We start from the raw sequence: 25,272 nt of genomic DNA on the forward strand, positions 1-25,272 counted from the left end.
TGAGGTTAGACAGTGAAAGACAGCTGTGTGATCTCAAAAGCTTCATTTATAGCAACATCTTTTGTGTTGGCTCTTTGAAGGATATTGCAACTTAAAACTCCAAATTTCTCTAGTCCCAGTATGACTACTAAAATTCTACACCACTTTAATAACATATTTAACAGTGTTAATCACACTCCTAGCTGTGTCGGTCTATTTTGTTAGTGTTCACTGCTGAGCCTGAAATCTGGTTATCTTAATCGCTGTGTATAAGCAGGGCAGCCTGTTTGGGGTCTGTCTTCACGGTCATATTTAATAAAACTTATATCCTATCATGTATTCTAGGCAGTTGTTAACATTAACAGTAAAAGCATACATTTACGCATAGGGAGGATAATTTTCAAAACTACTTGTGAGCACCCACATACGCGTGTATATGAGCACATTTACTACTACATTTTATAACCTTCATGGATATGATATGCACAGGTTATAAAATATGAGTATATATGCGCACACACACAAGCTTGTATATGTAAAAATCTTGAGTCATGCAACTTCGGACTTTATCTGGGTATGTAAGATAGCCCGATAAGTCTAAAAAAAAAAAAAAAAAAAAAGCGTTATTTATCTGGATAAGTTCAAATTTGTCTAAGTAGCGGCAAAGGTGCTATCTGAGAGCATAAGACGTTACCATACTGAGTCAAACCGAGGGTCCATCAAGCCTAACATCCTGTTTCCAACAGTGGCCAATCCAGGGTACAAGTACCCAAACATTAAATAAATCCCATGCTACTAATGCTAGTAATAAGTAGTGGCTATTCTTCAACTCAACTTGACTAATAGCAGTTTATGGACTTCTCCTCCAGGAACTTGTCCAAACCTTTTTTTTTTTTTTTAAACCCAGCTAAGCTAATTGCCTTAACCATATCCTCTGGCAAAAATTCCAGAGCTTAATTGTGTGTTGAGTGAGAGAGAATTTTCTCAGATTTGTTTTAAATGTGCTACTTGCTAACTTCATGGAGGGCCCCCTAACCCTCTTATCTGAAAGTGTAAATAATTGATTCACATTTACCTGTTCTAGTTCTGTAATGATTTTGTAGACCTCCATCATATCCCTACTCAGCTGTCTCTTCTCCATGCTGAACAGCCCTAACCTCTTCAGCCTTTCCTCAAAGGAGAAGACTAAAGAGGTTAGGGCTTAGCCAGATAAGTGTGTGCAAATGAAATATCTGCGTATTTGTACTTCGAATTTTAAAGAGATGTGAATAGTTTATTCACGTTTAGAAGCATTTACTTCCCATAAGTCGGCGCTTATGTGCGTAAGTTGGGATTTTATAATATGCATGTGGCAAGGATATAACCAGTTTTACTAATTAGTCTACCAGTTCACCCAGACCATCTGCAGCTCATGAAGACCCTCCTGGCTTTTCTGCCTGAAGTCTGCCCATTTCATCCAGACCCCCCACCCAGTTATATTTTCACTTTTGAGATGTTTAAGATCACTTACATCAGATATTGAGAAGGAATAAGTATTCGCAAATAAGACTTATCCACATTACTTTGGCAAGTTGTAAAATAGAAAATTAGGCATGTAACTATCGGCCTTTTTTTTTTTTTCTTCTTTCATGCACAAGTTTGCTCGCATTCCCATTACATGTGCATATACTGCGGTTTTTAAAATAGCGTATACTCACGTACATGCTATTTTACCCGCGCTTGTTTTTTTACGTGTGCATCTTTTGAACATTGACCTCAAAGTGTACTTACTTTCAAGCTCCTATGAACCAGATTAAGTCTCTCGCAGGTTTGCCTTTCCACTCTATAGATTAAGTGTATTTTACATATCAGTACCATTTAACTGTAAAGTGAATATTGGAAAAACACATCTAGTCAGAATTAATTAAAATGCACTGCTGTTGTACTTCATGCTGTTTGGAGGAATAGGCAGGGTAGCAGATAATCTATAGTAATCACGGATCTAAAAATGTTAACTGGAATCAGACTGTGCCTCCAAATTAAAGTGCGCCATGTATGAATTGCTGCATTTGATCAAAATTCACTAATACTTTGTTCACTGTGATTAACCCCCCCCCCCCCCAAAAGAAAAAAATTCAGGACAGAGAGAGCGCTCAGTAAGCAAAATGGGGTCAGGCTTAGTGTGTGGATGAGGGGTACAAACAGATGCGGTGCTTGGTCTTGCAAAGGCCCTGCTACCTTATGAGCCAGCGTTGTGCTGATGCCAGAGCACGATGCTGAGTCGCACTTTGTTCTTAAGGTGTTGACGCGTTTCAGATGAGATTGCAGATTTGGCTTTCCTAGTGTGTAGCCAGATGGACTCAGGACCAATGGGTATTGTGTTCTCCTGATAGCAGATGGGAGACTGAGTCAGATTTCAAAGCTGACGTCAGCCTACATATTTTTTGTTCCATGGAAACCAATGTGATGTTTTCCTAACAAATGTCGGTATACAAAAACTTTAAATAAATAAATATACCTGTGAGCGTGCTTAGCTCTTCAGTATTTCTCAGTCTCTATAGCAGATGCGGACACTATCCCAAACAAGAATAGTGTTACATTTACAACAAGAAAGAAAATTTACCTTAAGAAGAGAGCACCCCTTCTCCTGCGGTGAAACTTAACGGTCCCTCCCCCAGTCGAGACTTTCCTGAGGTTGATTCGATATCCCTCGGAGGTGAGCCTTGGTCGGATGGCCGAATCCTGGCGTGGACTTAGCCCCCAGGGTGGCTGAAAGGCAACGGGTGCAGATTCGAGCGCAGCGGTGAAGGTATTCCCCTCTTCCCCCGCAGCTGGAGACCGCCCGGCACGCAACCAGTAAGCGCAGAGTACAGGTAAGGTAGAAACCTTTACTTCTAAGTCTCCAAGGCTCGAATAGCCAGGGCGGAATCAAGAGCCAGCAGGTGTCTCTGGAAATAGACCTCCTCATGGAATGGGCGGAAATAAATCTACAAGGGATCTTGGCCTCCTACATCACGGGGAGAAAACATCTCTGCGGACTACCTCAGCAGAGAAAGCCTATACCCGGGGGAATGGTCGCTGGCAGACACAGCCTTCCAGCTAATAGTAAATCGATGGGGTCTCCCAGCCATGGACCTACTAGCAACTTGTCACAATACCTGGGTCCCCAGATTTTTCAGCCGCAGACTAGAACCACAATCTCAGGGAATCGACGCTTTTGTCCAGACCTGGCTGGAGGAAAACCTCCTGTACACCTTCCCACCCTGGCCACTACTGGGCAGGGTCATCCACAAGATAGAACACCACAGGGGACTAGGCCAATTAGTTGCCCCAGATTGGCCAAGAAGACCATGGTACGCAGACATGCGAAGACTATTGGCGGAGAATCCTTTGTGTCTACCGCCATACAGGGAGCTTCTTCAATAGGGACCGATCTCCCACGAAGACCCAGCTCGATTCTCTTTTATGGTATGGCCCTTGAGAGGACTAGCCTAAAGAAGCGTGGCTACTCAAAAGCCACGATTGACACCCTGCTTCGGGCACGCAAGTTCTCCACATCCGTCTTACATACGGATCTGGAGAGTATTCGAAACTTGGTGTGAAGACCATGGTCTCCTCCTGAGGACAGCCAAGATTCCCACAATCCTAGAATTCCTACAGGAAGGCATGCAGAGGGGTTTGTCCCTCAAGGTCCAAGTCACAGCACTGGCCTGTTTCAGGTTCAAAGTGGATGGTATCAGACTATCAACTAATTCTGATGTCTCGTTTCCTGAAAGGGGTCAAACAACTCCGACCACTAAAGTGGCCAATGCCTCTATGGAACCTCAACCTAGTACTAGACTTCCTAGCAGGGGAGTCCTTCAGACAAACAAATGCCCTGTCTCTTCATCTCCTGACCTTAAAGACAGTGTTCTTGATCGCAATATGCTCAGCCCGGTGCATCTCTGAACTCCAAGCATTATCCTGTCTGGAACCATTCCTCAGGCATACAGCTGCATACGGTACCATCCTTCCTTCAAAAAGTGGTTTCCCAGTTCCATATGAGCCAGACCATATCCTTACCATCACCAGATGAGCCCAGGGACTCTAAAGACTCACGACTCCTTCGCCACCTGAATGTCTGCAGAATCCTAGCCCAATACCTGAAAAGATCAGAATCCTTGCGCAAAACTGACCACCTGTTCATTCTTCACAGCGGGAAGAAACAAGGGAAAGCGGCATCGCGGGCCACCATAGCCTGCTGGATCAAAGAAGTTATTAATGCTGCCTACATAAAGGCAGGAAAACCATTACCTCTACATGTCAAGGAACATTCTACAAGGGCCCAGGTAGTCTCCTGGGCTGAGACCAGGCTGCTTTCGCCAGCCGAGATCTGTCGGGCGGCAACATGGTCCTCCCTACACACCTTCTCCAGGTTCTACCGCCTGGATGTTCAGGCCAGGGAGGACACAGCCTTTGCAAGGGCAGTACTAAGTGGGCCACAGGCAGCCTCCCACCCTATAGGGGAGTAGCTTTTGTACATACCATTGGTCCTGAGTTCATCTGGCTACACGCTAGGAAATGGAGAAATTACTTACCTGATGATTTTATTTTCCTTAGTGTAGACAGATGGACTCAGCATCCCGCCCATGGCTGCTCCAGAAATAGAGAACCTCGATATCAAATCTCGAGACTGAACAAGTACGGGTAAGCCACAGCCTACTTCTAATCCAAGACACCCACAGTTACCCAGGTGTTGGCGTTTATTATTTCAGTGCACTGGCAGTCTCCAGTTTCAAAAGTTTTACATATATATAATCAGTTGAACCAGTTCAAAGTTAATCAAGTGTAATCAATTATTAAGCAACATGTATCCACACTGGCTTTTTGAAGACAATACTGAAGAGCTAAGCACGCTGCACGGGTATATGTAGGCTGACGTCAGCTTTGAAATCTGACTCCGTCTCCCATCTGCTATCAGGAGAGCACAATACCCATTGATCCTGAGTCCATCTGTCTACACTAAGGAAAACAAAATTATCAGGTAAGCAATTTCTTCATTCTTTACCTCTTTGTTTAACTTGGTGATGCCCGTGGCCCTCGTGGCAGACAACACTGGTTAGATCATGGCCACCTGTCCTGGCTTCATAACAGCAACAGTCATTCCAGCCTCCTTTACCAAAATTGTCATGGATTCAGGTATTTTAGGGAGGGGGATCTTTTTCGTGTGATTTTTAAAATTGTTTCTACTCTCATACAGTGTGCATCAAGGGTTATTCCATGAAGTTAGCAAGTAGCACATTTAAGACTAATTGGAGAAAATTCTTTTTCACTCAACGCACAATAAAGGTCTGGAATTTGTTGCCAGAGAATGTGGTTAGTGCAGTTTAGCTGTGTTCAAAAAAGGTTTGGATAAGTTCTTGGAGGAGAAGTCCATTAACTGCTATTAATCAAGTTTACTTAGGGTATATCCACTGCTATTAATTGCATCAGTAGCATGGGATATTCTTAGTGTTTGGGTAATTGCCAGGTTCTTGTGATCTGGTTTGGTCTCTGTTGGAAACAGGAAGCTGGGCTTGATGGACCCTTGGTCTGACCCAGCATGGCAATTTCTTATGTGTACATATATTTATTTATTTAAACATTTTTCTATACCGGCATTCATTGTGGACATCATGTTGGTTTACAATAAACAGGTTAAGTTTGGAAAATTACATTGTAACAGGGAAGTCAAACTGGGAGAGGGGGTAACGAAAGGAAGCTAAGAAAACAAAACAAGGTTCCTCAATATAACAAATATAACAATTTGGAATATAACAAATCGTAGTTCCTCAATATGAGAAAAGGGAGTAGACGTATTGTGGTCTACTTTGGCATGGGTTGATGACTTTTATTCTGGGTAGGCTAGGTTGAACAACCATGTTTTCATCTTCTTTTTGAAGTTGTTCATGCAAGGTTCGAGGCATATGTCAGGCGGTAGTGTGTTCCATTGAGTGGGACCTGCGATCGAGAGAGCACGGTCGCGTGTGGAGGAGAGATGGGCTATCTTCAAGGAGGGTACAAGTAGGGTGCCAGATTTTGCCGTTCTGGTGGGACGACTAGACTTCGGAGTTGTAAATGGGAGGTCTAACCAGTTGGAGTTGTGCATGTGGATTGCTTTGTGAATTATGATTGTTTTGTAGATAATGCGTGATGCTATGGGGAGCCAGTGTAAGTCTCTGAGGATGGGGGTGATGTGATCATACTTGCGGGAGTTTGCAATGAGTCTTGCTGCAGCATGTTGTAGCATTTGTAGAGGTTTAATGGTAGAATATGGGAGACCAATGAGTAAGGCATTGCAGTAGTCCAATTTGGATGTGATGGTGGCTTGGATAACTGTACGGAAATCTTGGGTGTGTAGGAGAGGTCTAAGTTTTTTGAGCACATTAAGTTTGAAAAAGCAGGCTTTGAGAATAGAGTTTACGTAGTTCTTCATATTTAATTGATGGTCGAGGATGACTCCGAGGTCCCTAACAAAGGGTTGTGTTGATGAGAGGTTGAGTTTAGTTGTGTTAGGGAGAGGAGGGGAAGCAGATGATTGGGGGAGATGAGTAGCAGTTCTGTTTTGTTCGTGTTGATGGCAAGATGGAGATCAGTGAGAAGGGAGTTAATGGCTGTGAGACATTTCTCCCAATGTTCTAGGGCGTCAGCGAGAGAGTTCTGTATGGGGATGATGATCTGAACGTCATCAGCGTAAAGGTAGAACTTAAGTTTAAGTTCGGAGAGGAGGTGGCATAGGGGAGTGATGTAAATGTTGAAGAGGGTGGGAGAGAGTGAGGAGCCTTGGGGGACTCCCTGCTGGAGGGGTTGTGGGGAGGATGGTGGAGTTCCCGATTTTAACGGAGAACTTTCTGTTAGAGAGGAATGATTTAAACCAGGCAAGAACCAGATCTGATATGCCAATAATTTCCAGGCGGGTTAGAAGGTGATGGTGGCTAATGGTGTCGAAGGCTGAGGAAATGTCGAGGAGGGCAAGGAGGTAGCTGTGGCCTTGACCCATGCCTCGGAGGAGATAGTCGGAAAGGGAGAGAAGTAGGGAGAGAAGTAGTGATTCAGTATAAGTCACAGTAGGATCATAGCTCAAAACCTTTTTTTTTTTTTTTTTTTTTTTTTAACCTTTTGCCTGGAGTACAACTGATTAGTGATCTGGGTCTAATCAGTACTTGCCATATAGTTCTGTTTTGTTGTCCATAGTGGTGAAGCTGCACATACCTTTCTTCCATCATAGAATTTCAAACACAAAGAAAATAGCATGTGAAACACAAGGATATGACTTCAGCAGCAGTCTAGGAAAAAAGCCAGTAAGCTTTTCATAGAAGGAAACAGTTGTTTAAAAATTAGGCACTTTTGTATGCCATCTGTGAGGAGATAGTCTGAGCTTCAACCTGGAATTCTTTATTCGGGGTTTAGTAAGAGTCACTGCCACTGTAGAAAGGACTGTAACATGCTGCCCATCGCAGGGTCCTGCACAATGGTCAGCATCCTGTACCTCAAGGACCTAAGTCCAGCATGGTCCCCAGTACCTTGATTGTCTGATGTATCCTGCAGATCTATCTAAGGCCTTTCACCAAATTAGTTTTATAGGCCCAGCAACCAGGATTTCCTTTGGGCGTGCCTTGATGACATCATCACTACTTTCCTATAAAAGGAAGCTCAGACCTCTGAACAGATGCCTGAGCAGCAGGTTTTGGTTCCCTGTATTCCTGTGCGTTGCTGCTTTTCATCTTGTGACCCAGCCTCATGCCTACCTCTGCTTTGTCTGCTGCCTGCCCCGATCTGTTGTTTGCCTCTTGACTGTGATTGAACTCCTCTTGCCCAGACCTTGTCCTACCTCCTGATCTTGCACAAACTCTGCCTGACCCTGCTTCAGCCTCCTGATTCTGTTTTTGTGTTTTGGTCCTGACCGTCAGCTGCTGCGAGTCCATCCTTTAGTCCATGACCAGGATATTTTGAAACAATGGTCTCACTTATTAAATCTCAAATACACTATGGCAGATTAGAAGGAAATAACAACTGCTGATGCTCCAAATATTCTTACTTGTAAGCTTCTGAAGCTGAGGCATTGTTGCTTTTTATGTTCTATATTCTTACATTAATACCCTATCTTCTCTAGGACAAGCAGGATGGTAGTACTCGCATGTGGGTGACATCGTCCGATGGAGCCCGGCACAGAACTTTGGTCAAAGTTTCTAGAAGCTTTGACCAGTACACTGAGTATGCCCAGCATGCTGTTATCTGCACATCCACACGAGGTCCCTCTTCAGTTTCTTCTTTTCTGCGGTGCAGTTGCCTCGTGGTGTGTGGAGCTCTTACATTTTCTTTTTTTTCTCGACAAGTATCTGGTCTTTTCCCGAGTTTTTCCTCATCAGGTCCCATTTGAGGTTGGTGCTGCCTCAGTATGGTAGGTTTATCACTTTTTTTTCTAACTCTGCGGTCAATTCCCAACTATTCACCACGCGGTGGCTGCCAGTCATCGACCGCACCGAGGATTTTTTTTTTTTTTGTAATTAAAGTTTTTTATTGAAAGCGTGCAAAATACACACAAATATAACATGAACGAAAACAGCCATGAACAATAAAGGCAAAGTGTCCAAACAATATGTATCGTTCCAATAACAGAGCAATGTGCAACAACTCTCTTATCTGCAATATCCCCTCCCACCCACCCCCCCTCCCACCCTACCATCTATTGAAAACCCATGAGGAAACCATGTGTAAAGGGGCACTGGCAGAGCTATCGGTTATGCTGATTGATAGGAGAGCAAGAAGGTCAGAGGCCCTTTCGCACTCGCCAATCCTTATACGGCTGCCATACCCTTCGGGACAAGGCCGTCTCACTGGCCCTGAAGGATCCCACACTATCATGCAGCGTACTAAGGATCTGCAAGCGACCATGAATTTTCTCAAAAGCAATAGGGCCTGGCAATTTCCATTCTAAGGCGATCTGGCATTTAGCAGCTGAGACTACATAAGTAACCAGCTTTCCCTGTATTACAGGCAAGTCCCACGGCATATTCAGTAACACCTGTTCAGGGGTAAGCACTAACTCTCTCCCCAGTATCTCTCGAAGGAAGGAAGTCAAAGCAGTCCAAAATTGTGTTACGTAGGGGCAGGTCCACCACATATGGTAGAAAGTGCCGTCGTTCCCACACCCCTTCCAGCAGCGAATATCATAATTAGATTTAAACTTGTGTATCCTAGCAGGTGTATAATACCAACGGAGTAGTATCTTGTACCTGTTCTCCATCAACTGCGAGTAGGGGAGACCTTTTTTTGTGCAGGCAAAAATCTGATCCCAAGTCTCATCAGACATGGATCGTGACAAATCGCTCTCCCAGGCCTGCATGTATAGAGGTTTAATTTTAGGGTCCTTATTGAGATAATTATAGACCTGCGAGATTGCCTTCCTCAAGGTATCTGCTTGATCACACCAGGATTCAAACTGGGTTTTCCCCAGGGCTAGGTCACTCCCCACCCTCTCCGCCTGGAGGAAATGCCGAAGTTGAAGATAGAGGAATACATCACCCGAGGGCAACCCATACCTCTCTTGTAAAGTTGTGAAGGGAAGGAGGCCCTCCAAACCCCATAATTGGCCCAAGCTGTGAATCCCCTTCGCATTCCAGCTACCAAAAGTGCTGGAGATCTGACCTGCTGGAAACTTAGAGTTCGTTTGAAAGCTAGAACTAAAATAATAACGTCTGGACCCAGTCAACGATACCTTCCACTTATCCCAAAGCAAGAGTACATGTGTAGTGGAAGCTGAAGCCTGGTCCAAGGGGAGACGCGTATTTTTAGGCTGCCATAATAGGGAACGAAGAGAGGTTCCACCCGCCCTCTCTTGAGCAATTACTGCCCATTGCTTCTGCTCTTTTAGCCTATGCCAATCAAACAACGCTCTTAATTGGGACGCTACTAGGTACCACCGCAAATTTGGGACTCCCATCCCCCCCCTCAGGCGAGGTCGGTACAGAATCATTCTAGAAACCCGGGGAGGGCGACGTTTCCATATATATGAAAAGATACGCTTCTGCCAGCTGTTAATTATCGCATCAGGGATAGGAATCGGAAGCGCCTGAAATAAATAGCCAAGCCTGGGAAGCACATTCATTTTAACCGACGCTATTCTCCCCGTCCAGGAGAGATATAGTTCGGACCATCTATCTAGATCATCAAAGATTTTACGGATGAGGGGCGGGTAATTCAGCTGAAATAGCTCCCCTGGATCTTTACTGATGTAGACACCCAAATATTTGATTTTGGACGATGCCCATCGGAACGGAAACTGCTGTTTGAGAGCCGACAGCTCCAAGGAGGGTAAAGTAATATTAAGAATCTCGGACTTGTCTACATTAAGCTTAAAGCCAGATACCGCCCCAAAGTTATGTAGTGCATCTAAAGCTCCCTGTAACGACGAGGCCGGCTTGGTCAGAGTAAACAAAATGTCGTCTGCAAACAAGGACATTTTATAAGACCTATCTCCTATCTCCACCCCACTGATCCCCGGGGCGATACGCACCATAGTAGCCAATGGTTCTAAAAACAAGGCGAATAGTAAAGGTGACAGGGGGCAACCTTGACGAGTACCCCGCTGAATGGCAAAGGCATCAGAGTAAGTGCCATTAACCTTTACACGAGCCAAGGGGTTAGTATATAATAACCGTAGCCAAGTTAAAAATTTATCCCCAAAGTTCATGGTACGTAAAGTCTGAAATAAGAACGGCCAATGCACCATGTCGAAGGCCTTCTCTGCGTCCACTGAGAGCAAGACCATTGGTACCCCCCCCCCCTTCTGGCCCACCCAATTAAATCTACGATTTTATGAATATTGTCCGCGGCCATTCTGCCAGGAATGAACCCTGCTTGATCGGAGTGTACTAACTTCCCCATGACTCTATTCATCCTGTTTGCCATAATTTTAGCTAAAAGTTTGAGGTCAATATTGAGAAGGGAGATGGGCCGATAAGAGCCACATTGAGTGAGGTCTCTCCCGGGTTTCCCAAGGATGGTGATTCCGGCTTCATTCGAGCCTGGCCGTAAGGGATCCCCCCCTCTCAAGTAGTTAAATAACTCCCCAAGCAAAGGGGTTAAGGAGTCAGCAAAAGTTTTGTAAAAAAGGGGTGTATAGCCATCAAGGCCTGGTGCCTTATTAACCTTGAGATCTTTAATAGCCCACTGTATTTCCAGAGTAGAGATCTCCTGATCTAGCAGGTGCCGCTCCTCGGTCGTTAAACTAGGGAGAGTGACCAGATCCAGATAGCCCTGAATCTGATCATCGGTAATATGTGTTTCAGCTGAATACAAGGCGCCATAGAATTCCTGGAAGCGGCGACGAATATCCGGGGGAGAAGTTAACAAATCACCCCCTACCGCTTTAATACCCAAAATCTGATTCTGGGTCTGCCTACGCCGTAAATATCTGGCCAGTAGTTTCCCGGACCTATTTCCCCAGGCATATCGTTCTAGATTCAACATTCGTAATCTGTCTGTCAGCTCAGCCGAGGCCAGCGCGTTCAATTCCATTCGGGCCTGCTGCAAAGAAGAATAGGTAGCCCCCGAAAGCGTAGTTTTGTGGTCTTTTGCTAGAGCCTCAATCTTCTGAAGAAGCAACGTGAGGTGTGCTAATTTAGAACGTTTCACATATGCACCCTGGGATATACATTTGCCTCTCAAGACTGCTTTAAGGCAATCCCATATCAAGGTGGGCGTCCCTTCATTATTCTCCAAATACTCCTGGATATCAGCAATTAGCTGTTGACGAAATTTATCATCCCTCAATAAGGTGTCATTAAACTTCCATGTTTTACTACCGGAGTGTGCACAGCGACCCCTTAACTTTAAAGTGATAGAGGCATGATCAGACCACGTAATGGCCTGGACATCAACATCCTCAATCCTGTCCACCAGTTGGGAATCAATCAAAAAAAAATCAATACGGGAGTACGATTGGTGAGACGCAGAGAAAAAGGTATATTCTCGTCCCGTAGGATTCTGCTGTCTCCAGGGATCCACCAACTGCCAAGTGTTTATGAGGGACTTCAACCGCTTTCTATGAGAGCGGGAACCTGCCTGGCACCCCTTAGACGTGTCCAAAAGGGGATCAAGGGTCAAATTAAAATCGCCCACCACTATTGGTAGTCCCTCCCCCTCTTTGTCTAGTAATTCGTCAAGCTTAGAGTAAAAATCCTTCTGGTGGTCATTAGGCGCATATACAGCCAATAGTGTATAAGTAATTCCCTGATAATCAAAAACTACGAGCACATAGCGCCCATTCTCATCACTAATTTGTTTACGTAAAACATAATCCTCCCCTCTACAAAAAAGAACACATACTCCTGTGTATTTCGCCTTCGGCCTGGCCGCGGAGAACACCCTATGAGGGAACTCTGGCCAATGTAATAAATGCTCATATCGTTTAGTTAAATGAGTCTCTTGAAGACATATTATCTGGGCACCCAGGGATTTAATATCTTGTCGGAGGAGATGCCGTTTCCTTGGGGTGTGAAGCCCTTTAACATTAAGAGAATATATATGAACCGCCATCATAAAGAGGTATTACTTGCTACAAGAGTCCCAAGAATAGTATGTGCCCCTAGCCAAGATCTCAAAATGTCCCATTCCTCACATCCACTCCACCTGAGCATAAGCTCCCCATTACCAGCATCAAACCTGCAGGTGCCGTACAACATGGTTATCCTATCGTTCCATATTCCCCACTGTCCCCCATCCCTCCCCCGCCCCCCATCCCCCCATAGAAATATGCACCATAGTCGCATGGCGCGTCTGCCGAAGCAGAGGAGACCAGGGAAGTCCCTGAGGCGGCCCTCCGCCACTCCAGTGCCATGCACCTTAAACTGTGATTGAACCGAGCTGGCTATAAACATACTCAAATGAGAACAAACAAACTTAGTCACCCAATGCAAGACGCATCTCTGTAACCCAGACTATTCAAACGAACAGCGCTCAGCAAGCGCTGCTCCTCCATCCACGCTCCCCGAAAAAGCAACTCAAAAGGAAGTACTCAGCAAATCTATTATAGAAAAGTACATCAGGTCCCTTCACGGGTCTCCTCCGGCGCCGCCAGCTGCCCGCTGACGTTCCGGCGTAGCCGTCGGCCTCCATGCTCCACTCGCTGCCATCTTCTGACTTCTGGCCTCGTTCGCTGGGGCTGCGGCGCTGAGATGGTAACTGGAAATCCCGCCGCCGTCAAGATGGCTGCCGCCTCCGTGACACTGAGGGCCTTAGAGGTAACTCCTTGGATGGTGACCGCTATACCCCCCGGAAACAACCACCGATAGCGAATTTTCTCCCGCCGAAGCACAGATGTAACAGGTTGGTATTCTTGCCGCTTTTTCAAGGTGATAGAGGAAATATCGGCAAACACCGCTATCTGATTCGACTCCCACTGCCACGATTGCTGTCGCCGGGCCGCTGTCAAAATTCTCTCCTTGATGGGAAATCGCAGAAAGCAGGCTATAATATCACGCGGCTGATTGTTGCCGCGAGGACCCAGGGTGCGGTGGGCCCTTTCAATCTCAATGTCCGATACTGCTGCCGAGGATTCCCCAGCGGGGTCGGGTGTAAGAAAAAACTTACAGAGAGAGCGCACTACCGCTGTGCAATCAGCATAAAGCTCGGTCTCTGGGATGCCTCGAAACCGCAGATTACATCTGCGGCTTCTATTCTCGAGATCTTCCAGTTTCGCCGAAACTTCCACACATTGCTTATTCAGAGAGTCCTCCGCCTCCTGTAGCTGATCTAGGCGTATTTCTTGGCCCTCCAAACGTATATCGCAGTCATCCACCCGCCGGCCTATGGCCGCCATATCCTCCCGGAGTTCCGACATTTGCGCCATCATCTCCCGTTTATTAGCCTTCATATCCTGGCGAAGATCTTGGAACCAACGGCGAAATTCTTCCCGAGTGGGCATAGTATTCTCTGTTTGGCCCACCACCGCTTCGGAATTCGCACCCTCCTCCATCTCCTCGACGGGTTCGGCCGGTGGATCATGGTCGTCAGAAGGCCCCACTTCTTCTTTCCCCTTCGCATATGTAAACTGTCTCAAATCGGGACCTTTACGTTTGGTCGTCATGTCGGGGACGTACTAAGGTACCGATGTGCGCCCTTAGAGGCAAGGAAGAACGGATGGAGCTCGATTCTCTGCGATGATAGCGTTAGGCACTGTGGAGCAACTGGCTCAAGCCGCCATTCAGGTTCGTGACGTCACCCGTCTCCGTGACGTCACCCGTCTCCGCACCGAGGATTTTTCATGACGTTGACCAGTTTTCGGCGGTGCCCCCAGTGCCCACGGACCATGTCCATCACGGATCCACATGAGGTTTGTATCCTCTGCCTGGGGGCCTCGCACAATGTCCATGGGTGTCCTCTGTGTGTCCAGATGTCCCCCCAAAGGCCATCGGGCGTGTCTCAATAAAATGGAGAAACTTTTTGGGGTGCCCAAGTCTGCTCCTTCTACTCCAGTTTCGGATCCCTCGACTCCAAGAGGTCATGGGGAGCCTCTCAACATGCTTCCCCTCTGGAGCAAGAATAAAAGCACTGCCACACGCTCTCTATGATATCATTTATTTGCATGACGTCATGGTTCAAAGCTTACAGTTCTATACATATATACAAAGTCACATACCTGTCCATTGATATTCAGGTTTCCTCACCCCTTATACATCAGCCTGTCTGTGCGAGAAGTCTGGTCAATTGATTAGGCGAAGAAGGGGAATCTGCAGCACTTCGTACGTGTACGAAGGCGCTCCAAAAGACTCCTGTCTCGCTGTTCCACCCCTCTGCTTTTTATATAAGTCAGGAAAGTTGCTGATCACTATGGTTTCCCCTATGTTGTCGTCAACAGTTGCTACCACAAAGCCTGACTTATCTCTCCTTTGGGCATAGGCTGGTTAATCAGGCCAGCATGTCCCCGGCACGAGCAGCCAAAGTCTTTGTTGCACAATCAGTTATTGGCAGCAACATTTTCCTTACACCCTCGTTATTCCTCTTCTGGTTCTTCGAAGAATTGCGGAGACGGTGAGAGAACTTTGATTATCTCACTACTCTCCCGCACTTCGGGATCTTCTGCTTCCTCAGCACCGGGGAAAGATGGTTCTAAGCACCGAGGGAGATCACATAAGCATAGTCATCGGTTGCTATCGATGCACAGCTCTAGTTCCGGTGTGGTGTCGGCAGTTGCCGGGCTGCCACTGAAGCGACACCGGTCATCGGAGGCCCCATCCTCCGGTGTCCCTGGCATTCCCCACCGATATCTGTGCCGGGCACCATGCCTCCTCGGGGATCCAAGGAAGTGCCAGTGATGCCTTGTCCCCATCCCTCAGTCCTGGCTACACCAGACTTTCAGGAGGAGTTGAACTGCAGGGTGCAGACTGTGGTGCTCAAGGCGCTTCAGAGCATTGAGCTGCTGATGCCACCGGCCGCCATACTGGTGCGCGAGCTCCCACTGTCTGTTTTAGCACCCCTGCTAGAGCATCTGGACGTCTTTTTAGGTGCAGCCAGTGCCTGAGGGACCTTCGATTCCTCAATGGCCACCGATGCTCTCCACCGGTGCGATCCCAGTCCTCTGGTCCTCAGAGGAAGAAGAGGCGGGCGATACCATGGTCCTGAGACCACGATTTCCCGAGCCTCTGCCTGTCCAGTCTTCTGCGGCTGATTCCCTCAGGGGAAACATCGCTGACTGCAGTTCCTGTGTGGCCTCAGAGGCCATCGGAGCCCAGGATTGATACCCCTCATGGGCCTGGTCCATGTCATGCAGGCCCTAGTGAGGAGGAAGGGCCTTACTACCCTTGGGGAGATGATCCTTAGGAGTCGTCCTCTGAATACTCCCTGCTGGAAGAACTGCGCCGGTCGCCCCCTGAGGACCTGTCTTTTGCGGTGTTTGTAAGGGACATGGCTGAAAACATCCCCTTTCAGTTGCTCACGGAGGAGGATGCGTGACACAAAATGCTGGAAATGCTCCAGTTTGTCGACACTCTGAAGGAAATCGTGGCGGTTCCCATCCACACTATCTTCAAGGATCTTCTCCTCTGCATGTGGGAGCATCCCATTTCTATCTCCCCCATCAACAGAAAGGCCAATGCCACCAATTTGGTGCAGCAGGCCATGGGGGTTTGAGAAGCAGCACCTCCCCCACCAGTTGGTGGTCATGGAGTATGCCTTGAAGGCCTGGTGATCCCGCACCTACGCCTCTGCCCCTCCAAGAAGAGAGCACAGAGAGCTTGCCGCCTTAGGCAGGATGGTCTTCCAGGGCTCTATGCTGGTGGCCTGCATAGCTGCCTACCACCTCTACATGACCCAGTACAATCACAACCTTTGGAAGCATGTACAGGACTTTGCAGAGGGCCTGCCTCAACAACAGCAGGAAAACATCTCGACCATTGTTCTGCTGGTTCTAGATGCTAGCAAGTATAAGGTGCTATCCACCTATGATGTCTTTGAGACAGCAGCCCGCGTAGCCACAGTGGGCATTGGCACCTGGAGGATGGCATGGCCTAGAACCTCTGATCTCTGACCGGAGGTCCAGGTATGGCTAGCTGACCTCCCCTGCACAGGTGAAAACCTCTTCGGGGACAAAGTCCGGGATGTGGTAGCGCAGCTGAAGGATCATCACGATATCCTTCAACAGCTGTCCGCCAGCGCCTCCGAAGGCCCATCCTCTGCCAGGAAGTCCTCCAGGCCAGGTTCCCGGAAGCCCCTTTACCAGCAGAGGAAATATTATTCTCCGGCCACGCACTGGCTCCAGGGGCCGACCTCGCCAGCAGCAAGCACCTAGATCCCAACCACACCCCAGCAAGCCCCGGCTATGGGCTTTTGACTGCTGGCGAGGGAGCGGAAGTTAATTGACTGAACCCCTGACATCGGATCCCCCAGTAGGGGGCAGGCTTCTCGGCTTTGCCCATCACTGGGAAGAGATCACTTCGGACCGATGGGTCCTTTCTATCATCCGTTAGGAGTACCGTCTCAACTTAAGCCGTGTCCCAGGGATCTCTCCCCCATGTCCATCGTGGGGTTCTTCTGCCCAGCAGGTCATACTTCAAACTGAGCTCTCCACCCTTCCTACAGCAGGTGCGATAGAGCCGATCCCTCGCCTTCTACAGGGCTGAGGGTTCTATTTGAGGTATTTCCTCATCCCAAAAAGGAATGGTGGCTTGCACCCCATCCTCTACCTCTGGGCATTGAACAAATTTCTCGCAAGAGAAAAGTTCAAGATGGTCTCTCTGGGCACACTAATCCCCCTCCTCAAAGGAGGAGACTGGCTTTGTTCCCTTGACTTCAAGGAAGCATATCCTCACATAGCCATTCTCCCCAGCCACAGGAAGTACCTCCACTTTGTGGTGGGGAAGGCTCATTATCAATACAGGGTGCTGCCCTTTGGTTAGTTTCCGCCCCGCCCCCCCCCCACCACACACACACATTTGCTTGGCAGTGGTGGCAGCCTACCTCAGGCGTCGATCAGTACGTCTTTCCGTACCTAGACGACTGGCTGATCAAGAGCGACTCCCGGGCAGGAGCCCTGAGTGCACTACAGACGGGGTTCGTTATCAACTACCTCAAGTCTCATCTCTGTCTCCTCAGCTGGATTTCATAGAGGCCAGGCTGGACACAGTGCAGGAAAAGGCGTTTCTGCCTAGGGATCGAGCTATCGCCCTTGCCTCGCTAGCCATCTTTGTCCGGAACGGTTGGCGGGTATCTGCCCGCCTTCTGCTCTGCCTGCTAGGACAGGCAGAGAGCTCTGTGGACCTTGCGGTCCCAATGGAGACAGACTTCCCGTCGCAGTCATGGACCCTCTGCGAGCGTCTATGTCTTGGTGGGAGACCCTCTCCAATTTGGAGAGGGGGCTTCCCTTCCAAGTTGCTCCCCCTCAGGTGATCCTTACCACCTATGCCTCTCCTCAGGGCTGGGGAGCCCATGTGGACAGGATCCACACGCAGGGTCTCTGGACAGCCAGCGAAGCCCACTGTCAAACTTCCTGGAGCTTCGGGCAATCCAATATGCCTTGTGGTCGTTCAGTGACCAGTTGTCGCACAAGCATGTCCTGATCTGGACGGATAACCAGGTTGCAATGCGGTACATCAACAAGCAGGGCGGCACGCACTCGTTCCTTCTCTGCCCCAAGGCGGTGCAAGTATATGGAACTGGGCCTTTTCACAGGATGTCTTTCTGAGCGACATACTTACTGGGTCATCTCAGTGTGCTGGCGGACCACTTAAGCTGCTCTTCCAGCCACATGAGTGGTCCCTCAACCTGGAGGTAGCGGCCAAACTATTTTGCCGGTGGGTTACGCCGGATGTGGACCTCTTTGCCTCCCCTCACAACCATAAGGTGAGCAGGTTCTGCTGCCTAGTGCCAAGAGAGCAGATGTCCAACTTGTGATGCCTTCTCCCTCCACTGGGGGGGAGGGGCCTGCTATATGCATACCCCCCTCTACCACTCCTCTTGAGGACACTGCTGAAGCTTCAATAGGACAGAGGGACTATGATCCTCATGGCCCCCAACAAGTTAGGTTCCTGATTCTACAGGACCTTTGTGTACAGGCACCCATCTGGCTGGGGACGGCGCCTGATTTCATCTCGCAGAATCAGGGCCCTCTGCACCATCCAAACCACCGGGCATTGGCCCTTATGGCTTGGATGTTGTGCGTGTAGTCCTCCAGCCCTTGGCGCTCTCGGACTGCGTCTCCCAGGTTCTGGTGGCGTCTCGGAAGCCTTCCACCAGGAAGTCCTACAGCTTGAAGTGGAAAAGATTTTCCTTCCAGTGCGCGGGACACTCATCACAGGGCCAAGAAGGATTTCCTTCCCCCACCCCACCATAGCAATAACTCCCTCCCTGGGATCTGCAGAGAGAAGAAGGGGTAAGATGGAGAAAGTAGCCCTGACTGGGGAAAAAAAAACAAAAAACAACTTTTATGGCTCTATGGGAAACAGCAACCCCCCTCCCCGGCTAAAGATTACACACACTATTCTGTCTTTTGTTCCAAAAATTCGTTCATGTCACATTAATCAAGTCATTATATTGCTTATCCTGTTCCTTCCAAGGAGAAGGGACTTCATTCTTTAAAGTAAAAGGATTTTTAAAGAACAGACATTTAGACAATGTCAACTGCTGGCCGTTCTTTATGGAGCAAGCAAAAATATAAGGTTTGGCATCCAAAGTTCTTTGCTTTGTCACTGGATTAAATGTATTTCAAAAGCATATTAAAAATCAAATAAATCTGTTAAGGTTAAGTCTGCAAGGTCGGCAGCTGCCTTTTATGCAGAAAAGACACAACAGAACAGGTTTGCAAAGCTGCCGCTTGCCGTTTCATACACACCTTCACTAAACCTTGCAGAACAGATAAATGGCCATTGGCAGATGCCAAGTGTGGAGCAAGGATTCTTCAAGCTGCGATCAACCCAACCCCTTTAAGACACTGTAAGTCCCTTGGTACGAAGGAGACACTAAAATGGAATGAGAATTTTGCCTTGCCATCAATTGCCATTCCATTAACTCAGTCTGCACCATCCCTCCCAGATTCCACATGTGATTAATCGTCTGCTCCTATATGCATCTTTTATTATAAAGTTTATTTTATTTTCTGTGAGTCTTTCTCAGACTGCACTGCTAGTGAAGTGCCCACAGCTGTTAGAAATGTCTAGAGCCCAAATGAGGAAGGACTTGGGTCTGATTTTGTAACTTGCGCATAACCCTGGGCGGGGGGGGCGGGCAGACTGTGAAGGTTAATGAAATGGTAACAGATGGTAGTAGTACAAAATTCCTGTTTCTCCTGGTTGTCATAACCTCGAATTTTTTTTTGGCGTTACTGAACCAGAACTTTATAAGTTGCAAGGAGGGGGGGAGGGGGGGCAGGCAACTGATACATGCTTGTGGCACGACTCTACCTTTCCATAGTGCTTCAATAATGTAGCAGACTCTCGGGTTTTAAAAGCATGACGTGGTTTGCCAGTTTCATTCCGGGGTAAAGAGTGTTACAGACTGAACACCTTGATCACTATATAGCAGTTTGTTTGGGGGGAATAGGGGGGTTTATTACGTGTTTTATGTTGTTGTTGGAGTTAAAACTAATGTTGTGTGTGTGGTTTTGGTTTTAACTTTGCTTTTTTGCTCATTCCAGTTTAATCTGCAAGCAGAAGCCTAGAGAAATCATCATTCCGAAGTGGCATGAGAAACCATACGAATGGAACCAGGTAAAGCCGGCCACGGAGTTTTCACATTGAGGGTTAGTGGTCCTTGCTCCAGGTGGAATGCTGCAGCTGCTCTCTCCCCATTGCTTCACCAGTCAGTAATAGGGATGTGCGTTTGTTTAGAACAAATTAGGCAATTTCAACAAAATTGTCTAATTCGTCCTGGTTCAGGAGACACGAATCCCGAAATGGACTTTTCCCGAAATTCGGGAAAAATTCATTTTTCAGGTTAGCATGGGGGGAGGGGCAAATTTATTTAAAGAAACCCAACCCTTCAAATTTACTTAATTACAAACCCCCCCCCCCCCCCAAGGCTTACTGAAAGCTCTGGTGTTCCAGCAGGGATCCCAGGAGTGATTTCCACTCTCGGGCCGTCGGGCCTGCCAAGAATCAAAATGGTGCCGGTGGCCCTTTGCCCTTACCATGTGACAGGGGCTACCTGTGCCATTGGTTGGCCCCTGTCACATGGTAGGAGCAATGGACGGCTGGCGCCAGGGCCTTTAGTAAATCTTGGAGGGGTATCGGGATGGTGGGGGGGGGAGGTTGTAATTAAGTAAATTTGAAAGGTTGGGGGGGGGGGGGTTTCAGGCCGTTTCCAAAAATGAAAAGAGAAGTTTTCTGGTTCGGGGAGTGGACCGAAATGGTCCACCCCGAAAACGAACTCAAAAAAAAAATTGTGCACATCCCTCAGTAAGGACCGAGGCTACATATCTGGGGAGGTAGCAAATTTTGGCTTTTTGAAGCCAGTCCATTGGTTCTTTCCAGCACAGAGATGGAAAAAAAAAATAGGTGAAGGGATGAGATTAGATTGAGAGAGAGTGGTTTTAGAATCTGTATGTGTTCTGTGCCAAGCAGGACTTTTGTCAAATGTAGCATTAAATTGACCCTTGAGCTATTTGTACACTGTTTGTTTATTGCAGTATTTATCTGCCTATAATGAATCATGCTAAGTGGCATGCAGACATATTTAAACCAATCTACAAAATACATCAATGTCATCAAAAAATTCAAATCAAATATACTGTTAATGCCCCCATAGAATTATTTCTTTCAATTGTAATGAAAAATTCTCTTCTCCGCTCAAAAAATGAGTCATCGCTTGAATAAAAAATCTTTGAAGGAGGTTACAAAAAATTCAAAACATTGGCCACATCTCCTCCTCTCTTCTTGTTGCTGGAGTTGGAGGGAATGAACAGATATACCTTACAGTATAGAACTAGAAAAGGCACAGAGAAGTGCAACCAAAATGATAAAAGGGATGGAACGATTCCCCTGTGAGGAAAGGCTAAAGAGGTTAGGTCTCTTCAGCTTGCAGAAGAGATATGATAGAGGTCTATAAAAGGAGTGGAATGGAAAGAGTAAACATTAATCAGCTGTTTACTCTTTCAAAGAGTACAAAGACCAGGGGACACACAATGAAGTTAGTAGGCAATATATTTAAAACAAATAGAAAATATTTTTTTTGCTCAGTGCATAATTAAGCTCTGGAATTCATTGCCAGAGGATGTGGTGAAAGCTATTAGTGTAGCTGCGTTTAAAAAATGTTTGGACAAGTTCCTGCAGGAAAAATCCATTAACCATTATTAAGGTAGAGTTGCAGAAATCCACTGCTTATTCTTGGAGTAAGCAGCATGGAATCTATCCACCCCGTGGGATCCTGGTCACGGTTGGAAACAGGATACTGGACTTGATGGACCTTTGGTCTGACCCAGTATAGCAAATCTTATGTGCTTATGGTATTAGCCCAGTACTCCTGTCCTTGCTGCTTTCATGGACCAAACTGGCACTTTTCATTAGTCCCCCAATCTAAGTGATCCAAATGTGAGCAGAATAAGGGTTGTGGAAATGGATAAGGTGAATATTTTGAAGGAGACATTCAGGCACCATTAATTTGATCAATTGATGAATATTTTGGAGCTTCATGAAAAACAGAGCAACAATCCCATATCCTTACAGATGCACCAGAGGGGCTTAATTTATAATCAGATACCCACTGCAAACTGAACCTTGTATTTTATGTATAGAGCAGCATAGCCTAAGGGATTCATTGCAGCATTGCAGAACCTTTCACTGGCTCAAGCCTAGTTCAGGTCAGTAAGGATTTCAGAGGATAAGAACATAAGAAATTGCCATGCTGGGACAGACCAAGGGTCCATCAAGCCCAGCATCCTGTTTCCAACAGAGGCCAAACCAGGCCACAAGAACCTGGCAATTACCCAAACACTAAGAAGATCCCATGCTACCGATGCAATTAATAGCAGTGGCTATTCCCTAAGCAAATTTGATTAATAGCCATTAATGGACTTCTCCTCCAAGAACTTAACCAAACCTTTTTTGAACCCAGCTACACTAATTACCCTAACCACATCCTCTGGCAACAAATTCCAGAGCTTTATTGGGCGTTGAGTGAAAAATATTTTTTTCCCATTAGTCTTAAATGTGTCTCAAATTAGTCTTAAAAATAGTGAATGGATGACTTATGTGACTTATGTGGAATGAGTCCGTAATCTTAGCCCAGATTTAGGCCATAGCAGAAGGGTTCATGTTGTGTAGGCCCTATCAGAGCCCTCCAAATATTCTCCTGCCCAGCTTGTCACTGATTTATGATGATAATACCAGAGGAAGAGCAGACTAGTGCATACAGGCCCGTACCAAAACATTTCTGGGTGTTTAACTTTGCAAGAACTATGAAATACAATGCCAGGGGCTCTACAGTTAACTTGTTTTTAAAGACTTTCAGGAAAATGTTGAAGACTTTTCTTTTTCAGGTGGCATTTGCTGATTTCTGACCTTTGAGAGAAATGTTGACACTGTTATGTACCGTTTGAGCCTATGTAGTCCGTTTTGTTTTCGAATTGTTGTATGTGAGTTTTATCTTTCTAAGCCACTCAGAGCTTCAGTTATTGGGCGGCATATTACTGTTGTAGGTAAGTAATATGCAGGGTTGGATTATGGGCACGTTTCTGTGGGAGGCTCTGGGGGCTTGCTCTCTACCCCAGGGCTTGCAGGAAGGACTGCCGTTGCCCGGCCTGCACGGATCCACCTGCGCACTCCCAGCTCTCGGCTGCTGCTCTTGGCGGGACTCTGGGACTCGGCCCGCTGGGGGGGCTATGAAGGGAGATAGGAGATGGCAGCCACTGCCTACTGGTTTAGGGGCAAGGCGGGCTGAGGGAGAGGGGCACTAAACTGGTTTGTCCCTCTTATGCCAAGGCTAGGTGGGGTAGCGTGCGGCAGGTTGCATCTCCGCTCTCCCCCCCCCCCCCTCAAGGCTCCTCTCTGGCCTGCCTAAGGCATGCACCTGCTTGGTTCATTTCCACTGTGTTATCTGTTCTGGTCTTATTTTTGTATTTTGTACTATGATACATTGGAAGCGATGAATTTTTTTTTTAAACCCCATTTTACTCTCCTAAGTGTGTGTGTTTGTTTTTGGAGACCTGAGCCCTTCAGCACAGAAGAGAACCCCCCCTGTAGAGTGTTCTGGTCCTTTTTCCTGCAGGGGCTTGGGCAAGGACACTTTGATATGCCAGAGAACCACAGCAGGACAGAAGTTAATCCCAGTTGTCCTTCACAGAGGCAATAACACTGTCTGCCGGCCCCTCCCTCCAAACTTGCTAGCTTGAGAATGTCTTTCATAGAGGGTGGCACAGCCTGACGAGAATCCCTGGGGTTTTCCTGTCTCGGATCTTTAAAACTGTTTCTGGTACTTCTTATTTACGGTTTTCATGATTCTCCTTGCCTGTGTAGGTAGCAGTCCTCTTCTGCTAACTGTGAAGCTCTTAACAGTTTAATGTAGTACAACAAGCTCGCTACTATTGTGCAGTTAATCAGTATTCCAACAATTAATTAGGACTTTGTGTGCCTGGATATTCCCTTTGCATGTAATGTAATATTTCAGCATTCAAAAAAAAAAAGCTGCAATCCGGTGTTTCTTTCTAATAGCAACATGTACAGTTTTTCTTGATTTGTGATTTTTTTTGTACTTGTTTTTTTTTTTTTTTTTGTAGGTGGATCCTAAGTTTCTCATTGAGCAGTACCCAGAGAAAAATGTCGGAGACAGAAGTGTTTACCTTTACCAGCTGCATAAGCTGATCATGTTAAATCCATAAAACCAAGCGATAACATGAGGTGTGAGGGGGAAAAAGCCAGCAAATTTGGAAGAGGAAAATGCTGTGTAGGCCAGTGAATTGGGTTGTTAGATTTTTATTTTTTTTATACTTTTATATTCCCAAATGCAAATTCATCTCTTTCTCAAGGTTAGAATTAAAAATACTTATAATGGGAGTATTTGTTATTGTGAAATTGAATAAAATTAGGTCATTATGCAGATATTCTACGGCTCGGGGCAGTTCTGGCTTTATGAAGTGCTCAAGCACGTGAGGTGTGAACAGAGAAGCTCCGGGGTAGTTGGCTCTTGTTTTTTTTGTTTTATACAATTCGTTTAGAGTTCTGAAAAAAAAAATACCAAAAATATAAGGATTTCAAATGTTGATTTGTGGTTGTCTGTGAATATTTTGAAAATAAAGTTTTTTGTTTGTTTTTTCAAATCACTAGTTGCTCTTTTTCTTATTGCAATGTCTCTGCAGACTGTTGCTTGAGGCTGGGTGTAATTGCTGCTGCATTACTGGCCCATGCCTGGCACATGATGATGAAGTGGCAGTTGGGAATCTGGCCAAATGATTAGCAAATGGAGATCTTCGAGGATCAGGATTTAGCATTCTCCACCCTTCCCCCACCTTCTTGGTTTGTGGTCTTCAATCGTAATCAAGCTCCACAGTTTTAAAAGCAATTCTGAACAAGGCTCTGTGCCTAGAGAGAGGACAGAGTTCAGCATTGTGGTACATTTTCAGCCCTAAAATTGTAATCCTGATGGAAAACAGAAAAAGGGATCAAGAATCTTTGGACCTCTTGGCCTCCATACAGCCAAGGAATCATCTAGTGGCTAAAGCATTGTAATGAGCAAAATCGGAGCGGATTAAAATCTTTTTTCTTTAAAGTAATAGATTTTCTAACTGAATTTAGGATATATGTTCTAAATACAATTTCTTGTTAGTACATCAGGCCCTTCATCAGCGCTTCAGGCTCCTCTGGTAATTTTTGT

The 25,272-nt window shown here is 46.6% G+C and overlaps 1 protein-coding gene across 2 annotated transcripts in view; it reads left to right on the plus strand.

Annotated features, from left to right (window-relative positions):
- Nucleotides 1-24,714, plus strand: part of TDRD9 (tudor domain containing 9) — a 292,409-nt gene extending 267,695 nt beyond the window's left edge. For both annotated transcript variants that reach the window (XM_029598050.1, XM_029598051.1), the window contains 2 exons: nucleotides 20,105-20,177; nucleotides 24,179-24,714. In XM_029598050.1, the coding sequence (XP_029453910.1) occupies nucleotides 20,105-20,177; nucleotides 24,179-24,280 (175 nt within the window). In that variant the 3' untranslated portion in view covers nucleotides 24,281-24,714. The remainder of the gene's footprint in view (nucleotides 1-20,104; nucleotides 20,178-24,178) is intronic.
- The last annotated feature ends 558 nt before the right edge of the window (nucleotides 24,715-25,272 follow it).

This window comes from Rhinatrema bivittatum, chromosome 4 (assembly GCF_901001135.1).
Source record: "Rhinatrema bivittatum chromosome 4, aRhiBiv1.1, whole genome shotgun sequence".
NCBI classification, from domain to species: domain Eukaryota; kingdom Metazoa; phylum Chordata; class Amphibia; order Gymnophiona; family Rhinatrematidae; genus Rhinatrema; species Rhinatrema bivittatum.